This window comes from Ahaetulla prasina, chromosome 4 (genome assembly GCF_028640845.1).
Source record: "Ahaetulla prasina isolate Xishuangbanna chromosome 4, ASM2864084v1, whole genome shotgun sequence".
Lineage (NCBI taxonomy): Eukaryota > Metazoa > Chordata > Lepidosauria > Squamata > Colubridae > Ahaetulla > Ahaetulla prasina.
The window spans coordinates 147,763,372-147,777,736 of NC_080542.1; the positions used below are offsets into that span (position 1 = coordinate 147,763,372).

At 45.3% G+C, this 14,365-nt stretch overlaps 1 protein-coding gene across 1 annotated transcript in view; it reads left to right on the plus strand.

Moving 5' to 3' along the window:
• Positions 1-14,365, plus strand: part of NBEAL2 (neurobeachin like 2) — a 161,784-nt gene that overhangs the window by 62,433 nt on the left and 84,986 nt on the right. The window contains exons 4-6 of the mRNA XM_058180000.1: positions 2,700-2,781; positions 5,881-6,005; positions 10,429-10,511. Of these exons, the coding sequence (XP_058035983.1) occupies positions 2,700-2,781; positions 5,881-6,005; positions 10,429-10,511 (290 nt within the window). The remainder of the gene's footprint in view (positions 1-2,699; positions 2,782-5,880; positions 6,006-10,428; positions 10,512-14,365) is intronic.

The window sequence follows — 14,365 nt, forward strand, 5'->3', positions numbered from 1 at the left end:
AGACACCGCAACCGTCATAAGTACATGCCAGTTGCCAAACATCTGAATTTTTATCACGTGACCACGGGAGTTGTTGCAATGGTCGTAAAAGGGTCATAAGTCACTTTTTTTCAGTGGCATTGTAACCTTGGTCACTAAATGAATGCTTGTAAGTCAAGGACTGCCTGTTCTGCACATGTTTCTGAGACCTTTAAAAAATCAGCGACAGAAACTTATCTTGGCATGAAAATATAAGCGGTAAAGCGCCGTGAGCTGAAGACATATTTATTTCGTCAAGCAGGACTGGCACAGGATTTTAGAATTTTAATACTTGTTATTGGGTTTTTAATTCAATTAGTTTTATTGTTTTATATGTATCTTATATAGGGCCGTATTTGATAGGTTTTTTAATTACTGTTTTATTATATTTATTATTGTGGTTTTATATGGCTGTGAACCGCCCTGAGTCCTTCGGGAGAAGGGCGGTATAAAAATCTAATTAAATAAATAAATAAAAGCTAGAAATTGGGCCCTTGGATGGAGAAAAACTTCGGCCGATGGGAGGTTTGAAACCTCTAAAACTTTTATTTCCCCTTTTCTCTTACGTTTGTTTGAACCAGAGCAATAAAAGTGGCTAGACTTTTTTAAAAAAATGCCCTTTAAACTTCAGGAACCCAGTTTGAGAACCCAGTTTGAGTTTTATTCTGAAGGCTGCACCTTAAAAATAAGACGCTGGTTTGGTTTCCAGTCCAAACGTTGCACCTTAAAAACTGGAAGCTGGTTTGGTTTTCACTCTAAAAGTTGGACCTTAAAAAAATAAGAAGCTACTTTGATTCCTTTTCTTAAAGTTGCACCTTAAAACTAGGAAGCTGGCTTGTTTTTCTCTCTAAAAGTTGCAACCTAACAATATATAAAGCTGGCTTGTTTTCTCCTTTGAAAGTTCCATATGAAAATATTGAAAACCGGTTTGGTTTTCTTTTCTAAAGGTGGCAGTTTAAAAACAGGCAGCCTGGTTTGTTTTCATTCTGAAAGCTGCACGATTAAAAAAAAAAGAGAAAAATAGAGATCAGCAAAGGACCGCTTATCATTGCCAGTTTTCAAAGACGCAATTTCCTTGAAGCGTTGCTTAGTTTATATTATGAATTTAACAAACAAATAGATTAAATGTTGCTTTGTTTCCCAGGAGAACTTTTAGCCACAGAGTACAATCAGAAAAAAGTACCAAATAATAAATTTCTTTTATTTCAATCCCAGGGTTTAGGATCTACAGGTAGTCCTCAATTTATTAGAACAAAAGTTAGAACCAAAAGGTCCATCACTAAGTGAGGTAGTCATTAAGCGAATCACCCTAAATTTACATCTTTTTTAACGGTGGTCGTAAAGTGAATCACCGTGCTTTAGCAATTCACTGCGGTAAAGTGAATGGCCATCACCAGGAGACGATGAGTTCTAGCTCTCCCTTAGGCACAAAATCTATCTAGGTGACCTTGGGCCAATCACTAGGTAACGGTGAGTTCTAGTCCCACCTTAGCCAGGAAAGCCAGCTGGGTGACTTTGGGCCAGTCCCTCTCTCTCTCTCTCAGCCCAACCCACCTCGCAGGGTTGTTTTTATCGGGAAAAACAGAAGGAGGAAGGTGTGTCAGATACCTTCCCCATTTTGAGTTATTTGTAAAAAGAATAAAGGCGAGATAGAAAATTTTAAAAAACCAGAAAACCAGCTGCACGGGACTACTGCTCCCATCGTCCCCAAACAGAACTGGCAATGGGGGAATGATGGTATAGCTGATCTGAAGTCATCTGCCAAGCTGTGTTTTATTTTTAACCTGACAGGAAGGGGGGCAGACAGCCCCTAGCGCTACCCGTCTTCCTGTGGGTGCTGCGGTTGGTTGGTAAGCTGCAGATATGCACCCGGAGAAATTTAGCACAAGCGACCAAGATGGAGGAGGAGGAGGGATCAGAAATGAAATGTGGGGAGGGGAGAGACCAGGAGTGGAAGTCCTCCCCTCTTAAAGCAGAGCCGGCTGGGGGATTCTGGGAGTGGAAGTCCTCCCCTCTTAAAGGATAGCTGGCTGGGGGATTCTGGGAGTGGAAGTCCTCCCCTCTTAAAGCAGAGCCGGCTGGGGGATTCTGGGAGTGGAAGTCCTCCCCTCTTAAAGCAGAGCCGGCTGGGGGATTCTGGGAGTGGAAGTCCTCCCCTCTTAAAGCAGAGCCGGCTGGGGCATTCTGGGAGTGGAAGTCCTCCCCTCTTAAAGCAGAGCCGGCTGGGGGATTCTGGGAGTGGAAGTCCTCCCCTCTTAAAGCAGAACCGGCTGGGGAATTCTGGGAGTGGATGTCCACCCCCCTTAAAGTAGGGGTCCTCAACTTAAACAACTATCTAGCTTAGCAAAAGAAATTTGGGGCTCAATTGTGGTCATAAGTGGAGGATTCCATATCCTACTTACTAGATTTATTTCAGCTTATTGCAGTCATGAACCAGCACATTAACTGGAGCTCAATTTTTTGGTCATAAGCCGAGTACTCCCTGTGTGACTTCTCCCGCAGGAGAACCTGAATCTAAAGCAATGTGCAGAATGCAATTATTACTGTTGCTATAATGACTGATTATTATTCATTACCAATATTAAAAAACAACAACGATGTGTTGGCATGACGATGCCAAAGTTTTGCACAAAGTTTGTTCGACACCTGATAATTTTTTGCCGCTTCTGGTTTCTTTGCAGGAATCTCGAAAACGTTCAAGCTGACCGTCCACCCCTCTTTGTCCACGAGCTGATCGTTCTGCTGTCCACCTGTTCGAAAAAGGTAACCGTGGACTTCTGAGCCTCCTAACCTGGGTTAGTTAGAATAGAATAGAATAGAATAGAATAGAATAGAATAGAATAGAATAGAATAGAATAGAATAGAATAGAATAGAATAGAATAGAATTTTTATTGACCAAGTGTGATTGGACACACAAGGAATTTGTCTTGGTGCATATGCTCTCAGTGTACATAAAAGAAAAGATACGTTCATCAAGGTACAACATTTACAACACAATTGATGGTCAATATATCAATATAAATCATAAGGATTGCCAGCAACAAGTTATAGTCATACAGTCATAAGTGGAAAGAGATTGGTGATGGGAACTATGAAACGATTAATAGTAGTGCAGATTCAGTAAATAGTCTGACAGTGTTGAGGGAATTATTTGTTTAGCAGAGTGATGGCCTTCGGGAAAAAACTGTTCTTGTGTCTAGTTGTTCTGGTGTGCAGTGCTCTATAGCGTCGTTTTGAGGGTAGGAGTTGAAACAGTTTATGTCCAGGATGCGAGGGATCTGTAAATATTTTCACGGCCCTCTTCTTGATTCGTGCAGTATACAGGTCCTCAATGGAAGGCAAGTTGGTAGCAATTATTTTTTCTGCAGTTCTAATTATCCTCTGAAGTCTGTGTTTTTCTTGTTGGGTTGCAGAACCGAACCAGACAGTTATAGAGGTGCAAATGACAGACTCAATAATTCCTCTGTAGAACTGAATCAGCAGCTCCTTGGGCAGTTTGAGCTTCCTGAGTTGGCGCAGAAAGAACATTCTTTGTTGTCCTTTTTTAATGAGTTAGGAAGGAGGCTTCACTTACGTACTAGAGACACAAGGTGGTGAAGATAAAGGTTCATTTTATGGCTCGGAACTCAGTGGGAGAAACCACATCAATCTGAGACCCTCTCGCAAGGAGAAAGCTAAGCAGCTGGATAGGAGAGACGGGGGTTGGACTAGATGACCTACAAGGTCCCTTCTGACTCTGTTAATCTGAAAAATCTGAAATCAGCCAGCTACTGCCTGTGTGGGGTGCCTTGCGGGAGTCTTCTATGCAGGGGGGGGGTCCCGAAGAGCAGGCGTTGGCTTGACCACACGATCAAAGCTTGCGAGACAAAGCGGGAGCTTTGATTATGTGATGGGTTCGGGATACGTACCCACCACATAACCCAACCTGGGTACGGGCTTAATATAGCTAGTCCTCGACTTACAACCGTTCATTTAGTGATGGTTCGAAGTCACAAAAACCTCGAGACAAGTGGCTTAGGGCCGTTTTTCACACTTACGACCGTTGCAGCATTCCCGTGGTCATGCGATCAAAATTGGCAACTGGCTCTTATTTATGACGGTCGCAGTGTCCTGATTCCCGTTTTGCGGCCTTCTGAGGAGCAAAGTCAATGGGGAAGCCGGATTCACTTAACGACCGGTTGACTGATTAAACAACCTCAGGGATTCACTTAAAAATTGGGAGAAGAGTGGTCATAAAATGGGGGGAAACTGGCTTAACGACTGTCTTGCTTAGCCAAAAGAAATTTTGGGCTCAATTGTGGTCGTAAGTCGAGGGCTACTTGTATGTTATTTAATAGATTTATTTCAATTTATTACGGTCATAAACTGCAGATTGTTTACGAAATACTCCTAGCTCAGGGGTATTAAACTCGATTTAATTGAGGGCCACATGGGGTTGTTTTTGACCTTGGGGGGGGCAGGGTGTGTGTGGCCAGCGGCTGGGATGGGTGTGGCCAACTTGACATCACTTGTGTCGGGGCGCCTGTGGCGGCCTGAGTGCCGCCAGCTAAAATGAGCTCCCGAGCTCCGTTTTCGGCTGGGACAGCCTCCTGCATCCCTCTGCCAATGAAAATGGAACTGCGGCCCTCCCGAGCTCTGTTTCCATTGGCAGAGAGTTGCAGGAGGCCGTCCCATCTGAAAACTGAGCTCGGGAGCCCAGTTTCGCTGGCATTTCCAGGGTGGCCCCGCAGGCCAGATCTAAGCACCTCACGGGCCGGATTCGGCCCACGGGCCTTGAGTTTGATACCCCTGTGCTAGATGGTTGCAGAGGATGGTTTTCCTCTAAAATCTACAACTGTTTGGGAAGTTGAAGATGGGTGGGCTTCAGCTCCCAGAATTCCCCACCCGGCATGCTCCATAGAGAATTCTGGGAGTTGAAGTCCACACATCTTCAAATTTCCAAGATTGAGAGATCCTAGAATAGAAAGTGAAACCTTAAAAACCCATATATCCACCCACACCAGACCCCTTCCTTCCTTTCCTTTTTTTCCTTCTTCCCTTCCTCCCTCCCTCTCTCTCTCAGTCAGTTTTCCTCTCTTCCTTGTAATGTTATTTTAAATTTTTTGGCAAACTTGAATCAGTTTTTTAAGGGTTGTTTTAATTATGGTGTATGTTTCTGTTTGTATTTTATTTGCCTGTTCGCCCTGAGTCCTTCGGGAGAAGGGCGGTATACAAATTAAAACATTATTATTATTATTATTATTATTATTATTATTATTATTATTATTATTATTATTATTATTATTATTATTATTCCTTCCCTCCTTCCCTCCGTCCTTCTTTCTTTCCTTCCTTCTTTCCTTCCTCCTCCCTCCCCCCTCTTCTTCCTTTTCTTTCCTTCCCTTCCCTTCCCTCCCCTTCCCTCCCTTCCCCCTCCTTCCTCTTTCCTTTCCTTTCCTTTCTTTTCCTCTCTTCCCTGTTTCCTTCTCTTTCCCCTCTTTCCTCCTTCTTTCCTTTCCCTTTTCCTGGCACTCCTCTTTCTCTCTTTTCTTCTCCTTCCCTCTTTCCCTTCCTTATTCCCTCCCTTTCTTCCCGTGCTCTCTCCTTACTCTCTTCCTTTCCTCACTCTCTTTTCTTTCCTCCCTCCCTCCATTCCTTCCTTTCCTACTCTCCCTCCCTCTCTCTCTCCTTCCTTCCTCCCTCCCTCCCCTCCCCTTCCCTCCGAAACCTCCTTGTGGTCCATCCTTCCTTTTCCTGTCTTTTGACCTCCCTGGTTAAAATAAGACTCTTTTGGGAACTTGGCCAGAGAAACACCGAAAGTTGTCAGGTTTCCAAGAAACACCCCCAACTAATTGGCTAATTTGTGGTTAACTCCCCGACAGCTCAACAGCTTCCACACAGACGCCTGGCCCCACCATCGCCAGCTGGAGAGCGTCACCCTCTACGCTCTGCACCTTTGCGAGTGTCTCTTCGATCCCTACCAGACTTGGCGGAGGCAGCTGAGTGGGTGAGTGGGTTTCCATCCTCGCCGATCTGCGGCTTCTAGGCAGGTGACAAGAAATGCATGATGAATGGCTGGACCTTGTAGATTGTTTTTTGGTTGGCCGTGTGAAGTGAAAACATTCTTTGACAGGCTTCTAATGCAGTTCAAGATATTGGTTATCTACCGATTACTAAAGGGACGCAGTGGCTTAGTGGGTAAGACGCTGAGCTTGTCTATCGAAAGGTCGGCAGTTGAGCGGTTCGAATCCCAAATGCTGCCGCGTAATGGAGTAAGCTCCCGTGAATTGTCCCAGCTTCTGCCAACCTAGCAGTTCGAAAGCAGGTTAAAAAATGCAAGTAGCAAAAATAGGGACCACCTTTGGTGGGAAGGTAACAGCGTTCCGTGTGCCTTTGGCGTTGAGTCATGCCGGCCACATAACCATGGAGACGTCTTCGGACAGCGCTGGCTCTTCGGCTTTGAAACAGAGATGAGCATCGCCCCCTAGAGTCAGCAACGACTAGCACATATGTGCGAGGGGAACCTTTAACTTTACTGATTACTAAAACCCTTATGTCTGTCTGTCTGTTTCAATGGGGCAATACGGTGCCGTGTTAGGGCAACAGTGTTTGAACCAACAGACCTTAAATTACAGAATGCATCCAAGATATGAGACCCCTGACTTTTTTGGAAGGAGAGGGGATTGAAATTTGTCAGTTGCATCAGCTGCAAATAACTTGATCATCATTTCAACAATAAAAGCTGGGATCACCAAGATCCCAAAACATTGGGCATTACAGAGTGACTGAACAATAACAACTAAATAAAAATAAAAAATTCCCGTGGTTCTCTGCCACCTTCCTGCAAGGCGAGTCAATGAGGGAAGCCAGCAGGCAATCGAAGGCTGCTCCTAGTCCAATCACATAAAGTCTTTAAATAAACATATAAACGAAGCTGTTGTTTTCCCTTCCTGTTGAGGTTGCCAAAGGATAAGCCAGGGCCAATAATTTGCATGGCGCACAATCCTTTGTGAGTTTCCTTGATATGGTGCAGACAGAAGTGGACAATACAAGTTCTCAACATATGACCAGAACTGAGTCTAAATTGAGTCAATTGCTAACAAGATAGTTGTTAGCTGAGTTTGGCTCCATTTCAGGGGTCTCCAACTTTGGTCCCTTTAAGGCTTGTGGACTTCAACTCCCAGAATTCCCCAGGCAGCATGCTCAGAAAAATACGGATCCGTATCTATCTCCACATCCATCCATGCATTGTTTCTCTATCTTATCAACTTGAAGATATCTGCACTTCAACTCCCAGAATCCCGCAGTCAGCATGCTTTAAGCCAGGGGTCTCCAACCTTAGTCCCTTTAAGACTTGTGGACTTCAACTCCCAGAGTTCCTCAGCCACCTTTGCTGGCTGAGGGACTCTGGGAGTTGAAGTCCACAAGTCTTAAAGGGACCAAAGTTGGAGACCCCTGCTCCATTTTACAATTTTTCTTGCCCCAGTTGTTAAAAGAATCACTGCAATGGTTAAATTAGTCATTAGTAAATTAGTAACAATTTTTCTCCAATTGGTTAAATTAGTAACGGTTATTAAAAGATTCCGGCTTCCCCCTTCGGCAGAAGATGTCGTGACATCGCAACCGTCATAAATACGAGTCAGTTGCCAAGTGCCCTGGATCACGTGACCGCAGGGTTGCTGCAAAAGTTATTCTTTTTCAGTGCCGTTGTAACGTCAAACGGTCACTAAATGAACTGCTATAAGTAGAGGATTACCCGTATTTGTCTCCTAAGCGAGCCAACTCAAAACCAGATTTTCTACTGCTGGCTGGGGAATTCTGGGAGTTGAAGTCCAGCCATCTTCACGGGGTCAAGGTTGACAGACACGGCTCTAAAGTTCTGTACGGGTCATCCTCGACTTACAACTGCTCGCTTAAAAACCCTTCAAAATTACGACCTACCTGAAAAAAAAAAGGGACTTGGAAATTCAGATCTGAAGTCATATCGGACTGACCTCTTGTGGTCACCCTTGGCTTAACGACTAGAGAATTCATTTAATGACTGCAGCGATTCAATTAACCCTCAGGGCAAAAAAGGCCACTCACTTAACAGCCACCTCACTTAGCGACCAACGTTCCAATCCCTATGGCGGTCATAAGTCAAGGACTACCTGTTTCGCTTTTGAAGCGGCTGGAATCAACCGCCATTCCTCCCTCTGGTCCTTGTCACACACGTTGGGCTTCGGTTCCCTAGTCTGCAGCTGGGGATGATGGGATCGAAATCCGGCACATCTGGAAAGCACACTTTATGGCAACAGTTGCATGTGTGGGAGCCCTAATTCTCTCGGGTTTTTCTTTTACAACCTCTTTCCTTCCCCAGTTTCTCTTCCCTCCCTCTCCTTCCTTGTTTAACAGGTTTATTTCAATTTATTATGCCATGGACCTGCAGATTATTTACCATGTACGCCTAGATCGTTGTAGGATTTCCTCTAAATCGATGTTTTTCCACCTCTACAACTTTGAAATGGGTGGGCTTCAAATCCCACAATTCCCCTCACGGCAGGCTGCCCAAGGAATTCTGGGAGCTGAAGTCCACACATCTACAAATTGTCAAGATTGGGGAATGCTAGAATAGAGAATAAAAACCTTAAAACCCCACATATCCAGCGTACCAGACCTCCTTCCTTCCTTCCTTTCTTCCTTCCTTCCCTCCCTCCCTCCCTCCCTCCCTCCCTTTTCTTCCTTCCTTCCTTTCATTTTTCTCTTCTCCCCTTCCTCCTTCTCTCCCCCTCTTGCACTCTCCTTTTCCTTCCTTCCTTCTTTCCTTCCTTCCTTCCTGCCTATCTGCCTGCCTTCTTCCCTCCCTCCCTCCCTCCCCTTCATTCCTTCCTTCTTCCCTCCCTCCCTTTTCTTCCTTCCTTCCCTTCCTTTCATTTTTCTCTTCTCCCCTTCCTCCTTCTCTCCCCCTCTTGCACTCTCCTTTTCTTTCCTCCCTTCCCTTCATCGCTTCCTTCCTTTTCTTCCTTCCTTTCCTTCCTCCCTTTCATTTTTCTCTTCTCCCCTTTCTTCTTCTCTCCCCCTCTCACACTGTCCTTTGCCTGCCTGCCTGCCTGCCTTCTTCCCTCCTCCCTCCCTTTCTTCCTTCCTTCCTTCCTTCATCCTCCTTCCTTCCTTCCTCCTCCCTCCTCTCCTTCCTTCCTTCCTTCCTTCTTCCCTCCCACCCTCTCCTTCCTTCCTTCATCCTCCCTTCCCTTCCCTTGGCCTCCCTCTCCCTCCCTCCCTCCCTCTCCTTCCTTCCTTCCTTCCTTCCTTCCTTCCTTCCTTCCTTCCTTCCTTCCTTCCTTCCTTCTTCCCTCCCACCCTCTCCTTCCTTCATCCTCCCTTCCTTCCCTTGGCCTCCCTCTCCTCCCTCCTCCTCCTCTCCTTCCTTCCTTCCTTCCTTCCTTCCTTCCTTCCTTCCTTCTTCCTCCCACCTCTCCTTCCTTCCTTCATCCTCCTTCCTTCCCTTGGCCTCCCTCTCCTCCCTCCCTCCCTCTCCTTCCTTCCTTCCTTCCTTCCTTCCTTCCTTCCTTCTTCCCTCCCACCTCTCCTTCCTTCCTTCATCCTCCTTCCTTCCCTTGGCCTCCCCTCCCTTCCTTCCTTCCTCCTCCCTCCTCCCTCCCTTCCCTTCGCCTCCTCCCTCCCTCCTCCTTCCTTCCTTTTCCTTCCTTCCTCCTTCCTTCTTCCTTCATCCTCCTTCCTTCCTTGGCCTCCCTCTCCTCCCTCCCTCTCCTTCCTTCCTTCATCCTCCCTTCCCTTCCCTTGGCCTCCCCCTCTCTCCCTTCCTTCCTTCCTTCCTTCCTTCCTTCCTTCCTTCCTTCCTTCCTTCCTTCCTTCCTTCCTTCTTCCCTCCCACCCTCTCCTTCCTTCATCCTCCTTCCTTCCCTTGGCCTCCCCTCCTCTCCTCCCTCTCCTTCCTTCCTTCCTTCCTTCCTTCTTCCTCCCACCTCTCCTTCCTTCATCCTCCTTCCTTCCCTTGGCCTCCCCTCCCTCTCCTCCTCCTTCCTTCCTTCCTTCCTTCCTTCTTCCCTCCCACCCTCTCCTTCCTTCATCCTCCTTCCTTCCTTCCTCCTTCCTCCCTCCTCCTTCCTTCCTTCCTTCCTTCCTTCTTCCCTCCCACCTCTCCTTCCTTCCTTCATCCTCCTTCCTTCCTTGGCCTCCCTCCCTCCTCCTCCTCCCTCCTCTCCTCCTTCCTTCCTTCCTTCCTTCCTTCTTCCCTCCCCCCCTCTCCTTCCTTCCTTCATCCTCCCTTCCTTTCCCTTGGCCTCCCCCTCCCTCTCCTTCCTTCCTTCCTCCCTCCCTCCCTCCCTTCCCTTCGCCTCCCTCCCTCCCTCCCTCCCTTCCTTCCTTTTCCTTCCTTTCCTCCCTCCTTCCAACCTCTCTCACACCCTTTTGTGTTGTTTCCCTCCCAGGGAGATTGTGAGTGCGAAAGAGAAGAACAAATACAAGTTCGCACCAGCTGTGTTGCCTCCGGAGTTCAGTTCCTTTTTTGAAGGTACACGTGGCAGCCTCACTAAATTTCTCTCTTTCTCTCTTCCCCACCCTGGGAAAAAAAGAAAAAAAAGACCCTTTCCTCTCTTTTCCTCCTTTCTACTTTTAATTGCTTCTTAATTAATCATCGAAAGAAGAGCAAAACACACAGTGATTCTCAAAGAGAAGGAAAACAGGTAATATTCTCGTTAAAGGAGTCGATGTAAGATTGTTATCGGAACATAGGTGCTTCTTTTCTTCCTTTCAATTCCTTAAAGTCAATGGAACATTATTTAAAATTAATGATTGATTGAAATTAATCATGGATTAATTGCTTTTTAATTAGTAAGAAAACATGAGCAAAATGCAAAAAGAGCAGGAAGGCATCCATTGTCAAAGGTAGAAGAAAACAAAACACATCTCAAATGTAATATTCTCATTAGACAAGCATATACAGTTAGTCTTTGACTTACGAGCCCAAAATTTCTGTTGTTAAGTGAGACATTTGTGAAATAAGTTTTGCCCCGTTTTACGACCTTTCTTTGTCGTCCTTGTTAAGTGAACAACTGCAGTTGTTAAGTTAGTCGCATGGTCTTTAAGTGAATCGGGAATCCCCATTGACTTTGCTGTGTCAGAAGGTGCCCAAAGGAGATCACGTGACATTGCGACCGTCATAAATGTGAGTCAGTTACCAAGTGTACGAATTCTGATCACGGGATCAAGGAGATGTTGCAACAGTCGTAAGTGTGAAAAACTGTGATTTTTTTTCACTTCCGTTGCTTTAAATTTACCCTCTAAAATTTTAAATTAATGTTTAAATTGTTTGTTTGTTTTGTTTTGTTTGTTTGTTTGTTTACATTTATACCCCGCCCTTCTCCGAAGACTCAGGGCGGCTTACAATGTGTAAGGCAATAGTCTCATTCTATTTGTATATTTTTTTTACAAAGTCAACTTATTGCCCCCCCAACAATCTGGGTCCTCATTTTACCTACCTTATAAAGGATGGAAGGCTGAGTCAAACTTGGGCCGGGCTTGAACCTGCAGTAATTGCAGGCAGCTGTGTTTTAATAACAGGCTTCTCTACTGCCTGAGCTATCCCGGCCCATTAGATTTTAAACTTAATTAAATTAAAATTAAAATTTAATATAAATTTTAAATTTAAATTTGTACCAAAACTCGGGCAATCGGGGCAATCACTCTCGGAAAGGGTGCACAACTTGGGCGTCCTCCTGGATGGACGGCTGTCTTTTGAAGACCATTTGACGGCCGTCTCCAGGAGAGCTTTTTACCAGGTTCGCCTGGTTCGCCAGTTGCGCCCCTTCCTGGACCGAGATGCCTTATGCACGGTCACTCATGCTCTCGTGACGTCTCGCCTGGATTACTGCAATGCTCTCTACATGGGGCTCCCCTTGAAGAGCACCCGGAGGCTCCAGTTAGTCCAGAATGCGGCTGCGCGGGTGATAGAGGGAGCCCCTCGTGGCTCCCATGTGACACCTCTCCTGCGCAGACTGCACTGGCTACCTCTGGCCTTTCGGGTGCGCTTCAAGGTTTTGGTAACTATCTTTAAAGTGCTCCATGGCTTAGGGCCGGGTTACTTACGGGACCGTCTGCTGCCACCGATTGCCTCCCACCGACCCGTGCGCTCTCACAGGGAGGGACTCCTTAGGGTGCCGTCCGCCAGGCAGTGCCGACTGGCGACACCCAGGGGAAGGGCCTTCTCTGTGGGGGCCCCCACCTTCTGGAACGAACTTCCCCCAGGACTCCGCCAACTTCCTGACCTTCGAACCTTTCTCCGCGAGCTTAAGACACATCTATTTATTTGCGCAAGACTGGACTAGAATTTTAATTTTAAATTTAGTCTTCAATGGGGTTTTATTATTTTAATTATAATTTTAAATCTCGGCCTAATTCAATAAGTTTTTTAATTAGTGTTTTATCTTGTATTATATTTGTGTTTTTATCAGGCTGTAAACCGCCCTGAGTCCCTCGGGAGATAGGGCGGTATAAAAATTTGATTAAATAAATAAATAAAATAAATAAATAAAAAATGTTAGCTGAAGTTATCTACACAAGGAATCTTTCCAGACAATAGCACCTCTTCTCACCTCATTAAACACACACAAAAAGACACAAAATCACAAATGCAGGGTGGAGAAGATTTCCAAAAACCGTTGGTGCTTTTAATATTAATTATCTGTCTGCTAGGGATTTTGGGGACTTTTCTTAACTGAAAACCCCTTGAACAGATGCATTTTCCTTGCATTATTTTTCCTTACTTCTAAAGGCTTCACTCGCAACTTGCCAATATTGCCGTCATGGTTTCTTCTTAGCCTAAATAAATCCCCTTATCCTAAATAAACCCCCTCCAAACCAGCTTTCTTAGTTAATTGATGTACACCAGATAGATAGATAGATAGATAGATAGATAGATAGATAGATAGATAGATAGATAGATATACTTTCAACCTTACATGGGAAAAGACCCAAATATGCCAAGACCTACACACACACACACACATTTATTTATTTATCTATTTATTTATTTATTTATTTATTTATTTATTTTTCAAATTTTTATACTGCCCTTCTCCGAAGACTACAGCAGATAAAACGACAATAATCCAAAAAATTTTAAAATACAATACCCAGTTTAAAAATCTAAATTCAAACGCTGTATATTAAAAATATTAAATAAGAAAATTACAAGAAAAGATTAAAACCCCTGTTAAAAGCCCACTAAAAAACCCCAATATTAAAATCAATCAGGCCAGCCCCGCTTGGTGAAAAAAAGAAGGTCTTGAGCTCGCGTTTAAAGGTCCTAAGATCAGGGAGAAGACGGAGTCCCACCGGTAACTTGTTCCACACGGCCGGGGCCCCCACAGAGAACGCTTTAGGTTTTCACGGGTATTGGTATGTAGGTCTTGGCATATTTGGGTCTTTTCCCGTGTAAGGTTGAGAGTATCTTGGCGACGTTTCGACGAGGTCTCACTCGTCATCTTCAGGCTGGTGCTTTCAGCTTCGTGCTTGTGCGAGCAAAGCGTGGTCGGAGACTAATGGGCACACAACTAGCGAGACGGCAGCTCTGACCACGCTTTGCTCACACAAGCACGAAACCGAAAGCACCAACCTGAAGATGACGAGTGAGACCTCGTCGAAACGTCGCCAAGATACTCTCAACCTTACACGGGAAAAGACCTGAATACGCCGAGACCTACATATATATATGTGTGTGTGTGTGTAATCCTCAAGTTACAACCTAAGTTACAATGACAGTGAAAAAATCAACTTATGACCGTCTTTCACACTTAACGACCATTGCAGCATCCCCATGGTCACGTGATCAAAATTCAGACACCGTGTACAACTGGCATGTACTTACGGCAGTTGCCGTGTCCCGGGGTCACTTGATCCCGTTTTGCGACCTTCTGACATGCAAAGTCAATGGGGAAGCCGGATTCATTTAGCAACCGTGCTGCTAACTTAATAGCTGCAGGAATTCACTTAACAACTGCAGCAAGAAAGGTCGTAAAATGGGGCAAAACTCACTTAACAGTCGTCCCGCTTAGCAATAGAAATGTTGGGCTCGATCATGGTCACAAATCGAGGAATACCTGCATTACAGAATTTTAAGATTTTTTTCCCCCTTATGGTCACTGACCAGAATTGTAAGCAAAAACAAATTTGAAATAAAAGTAGCTAGTCCTCAGCTTATGGCCATTGTGGTGCCTGCCAATTATGGACGTAAGCCAGGGTGATCATAAATGCTCTGTTTCTGAACCTTGGCAACTTGGCAAGATGTATGGACTTCAGTTCCCAGAATTCCCTGTCTAGCCATCCCTCCATCCCTCTTCAAGTATGCCGGTTGAGGGATTCTGGGAG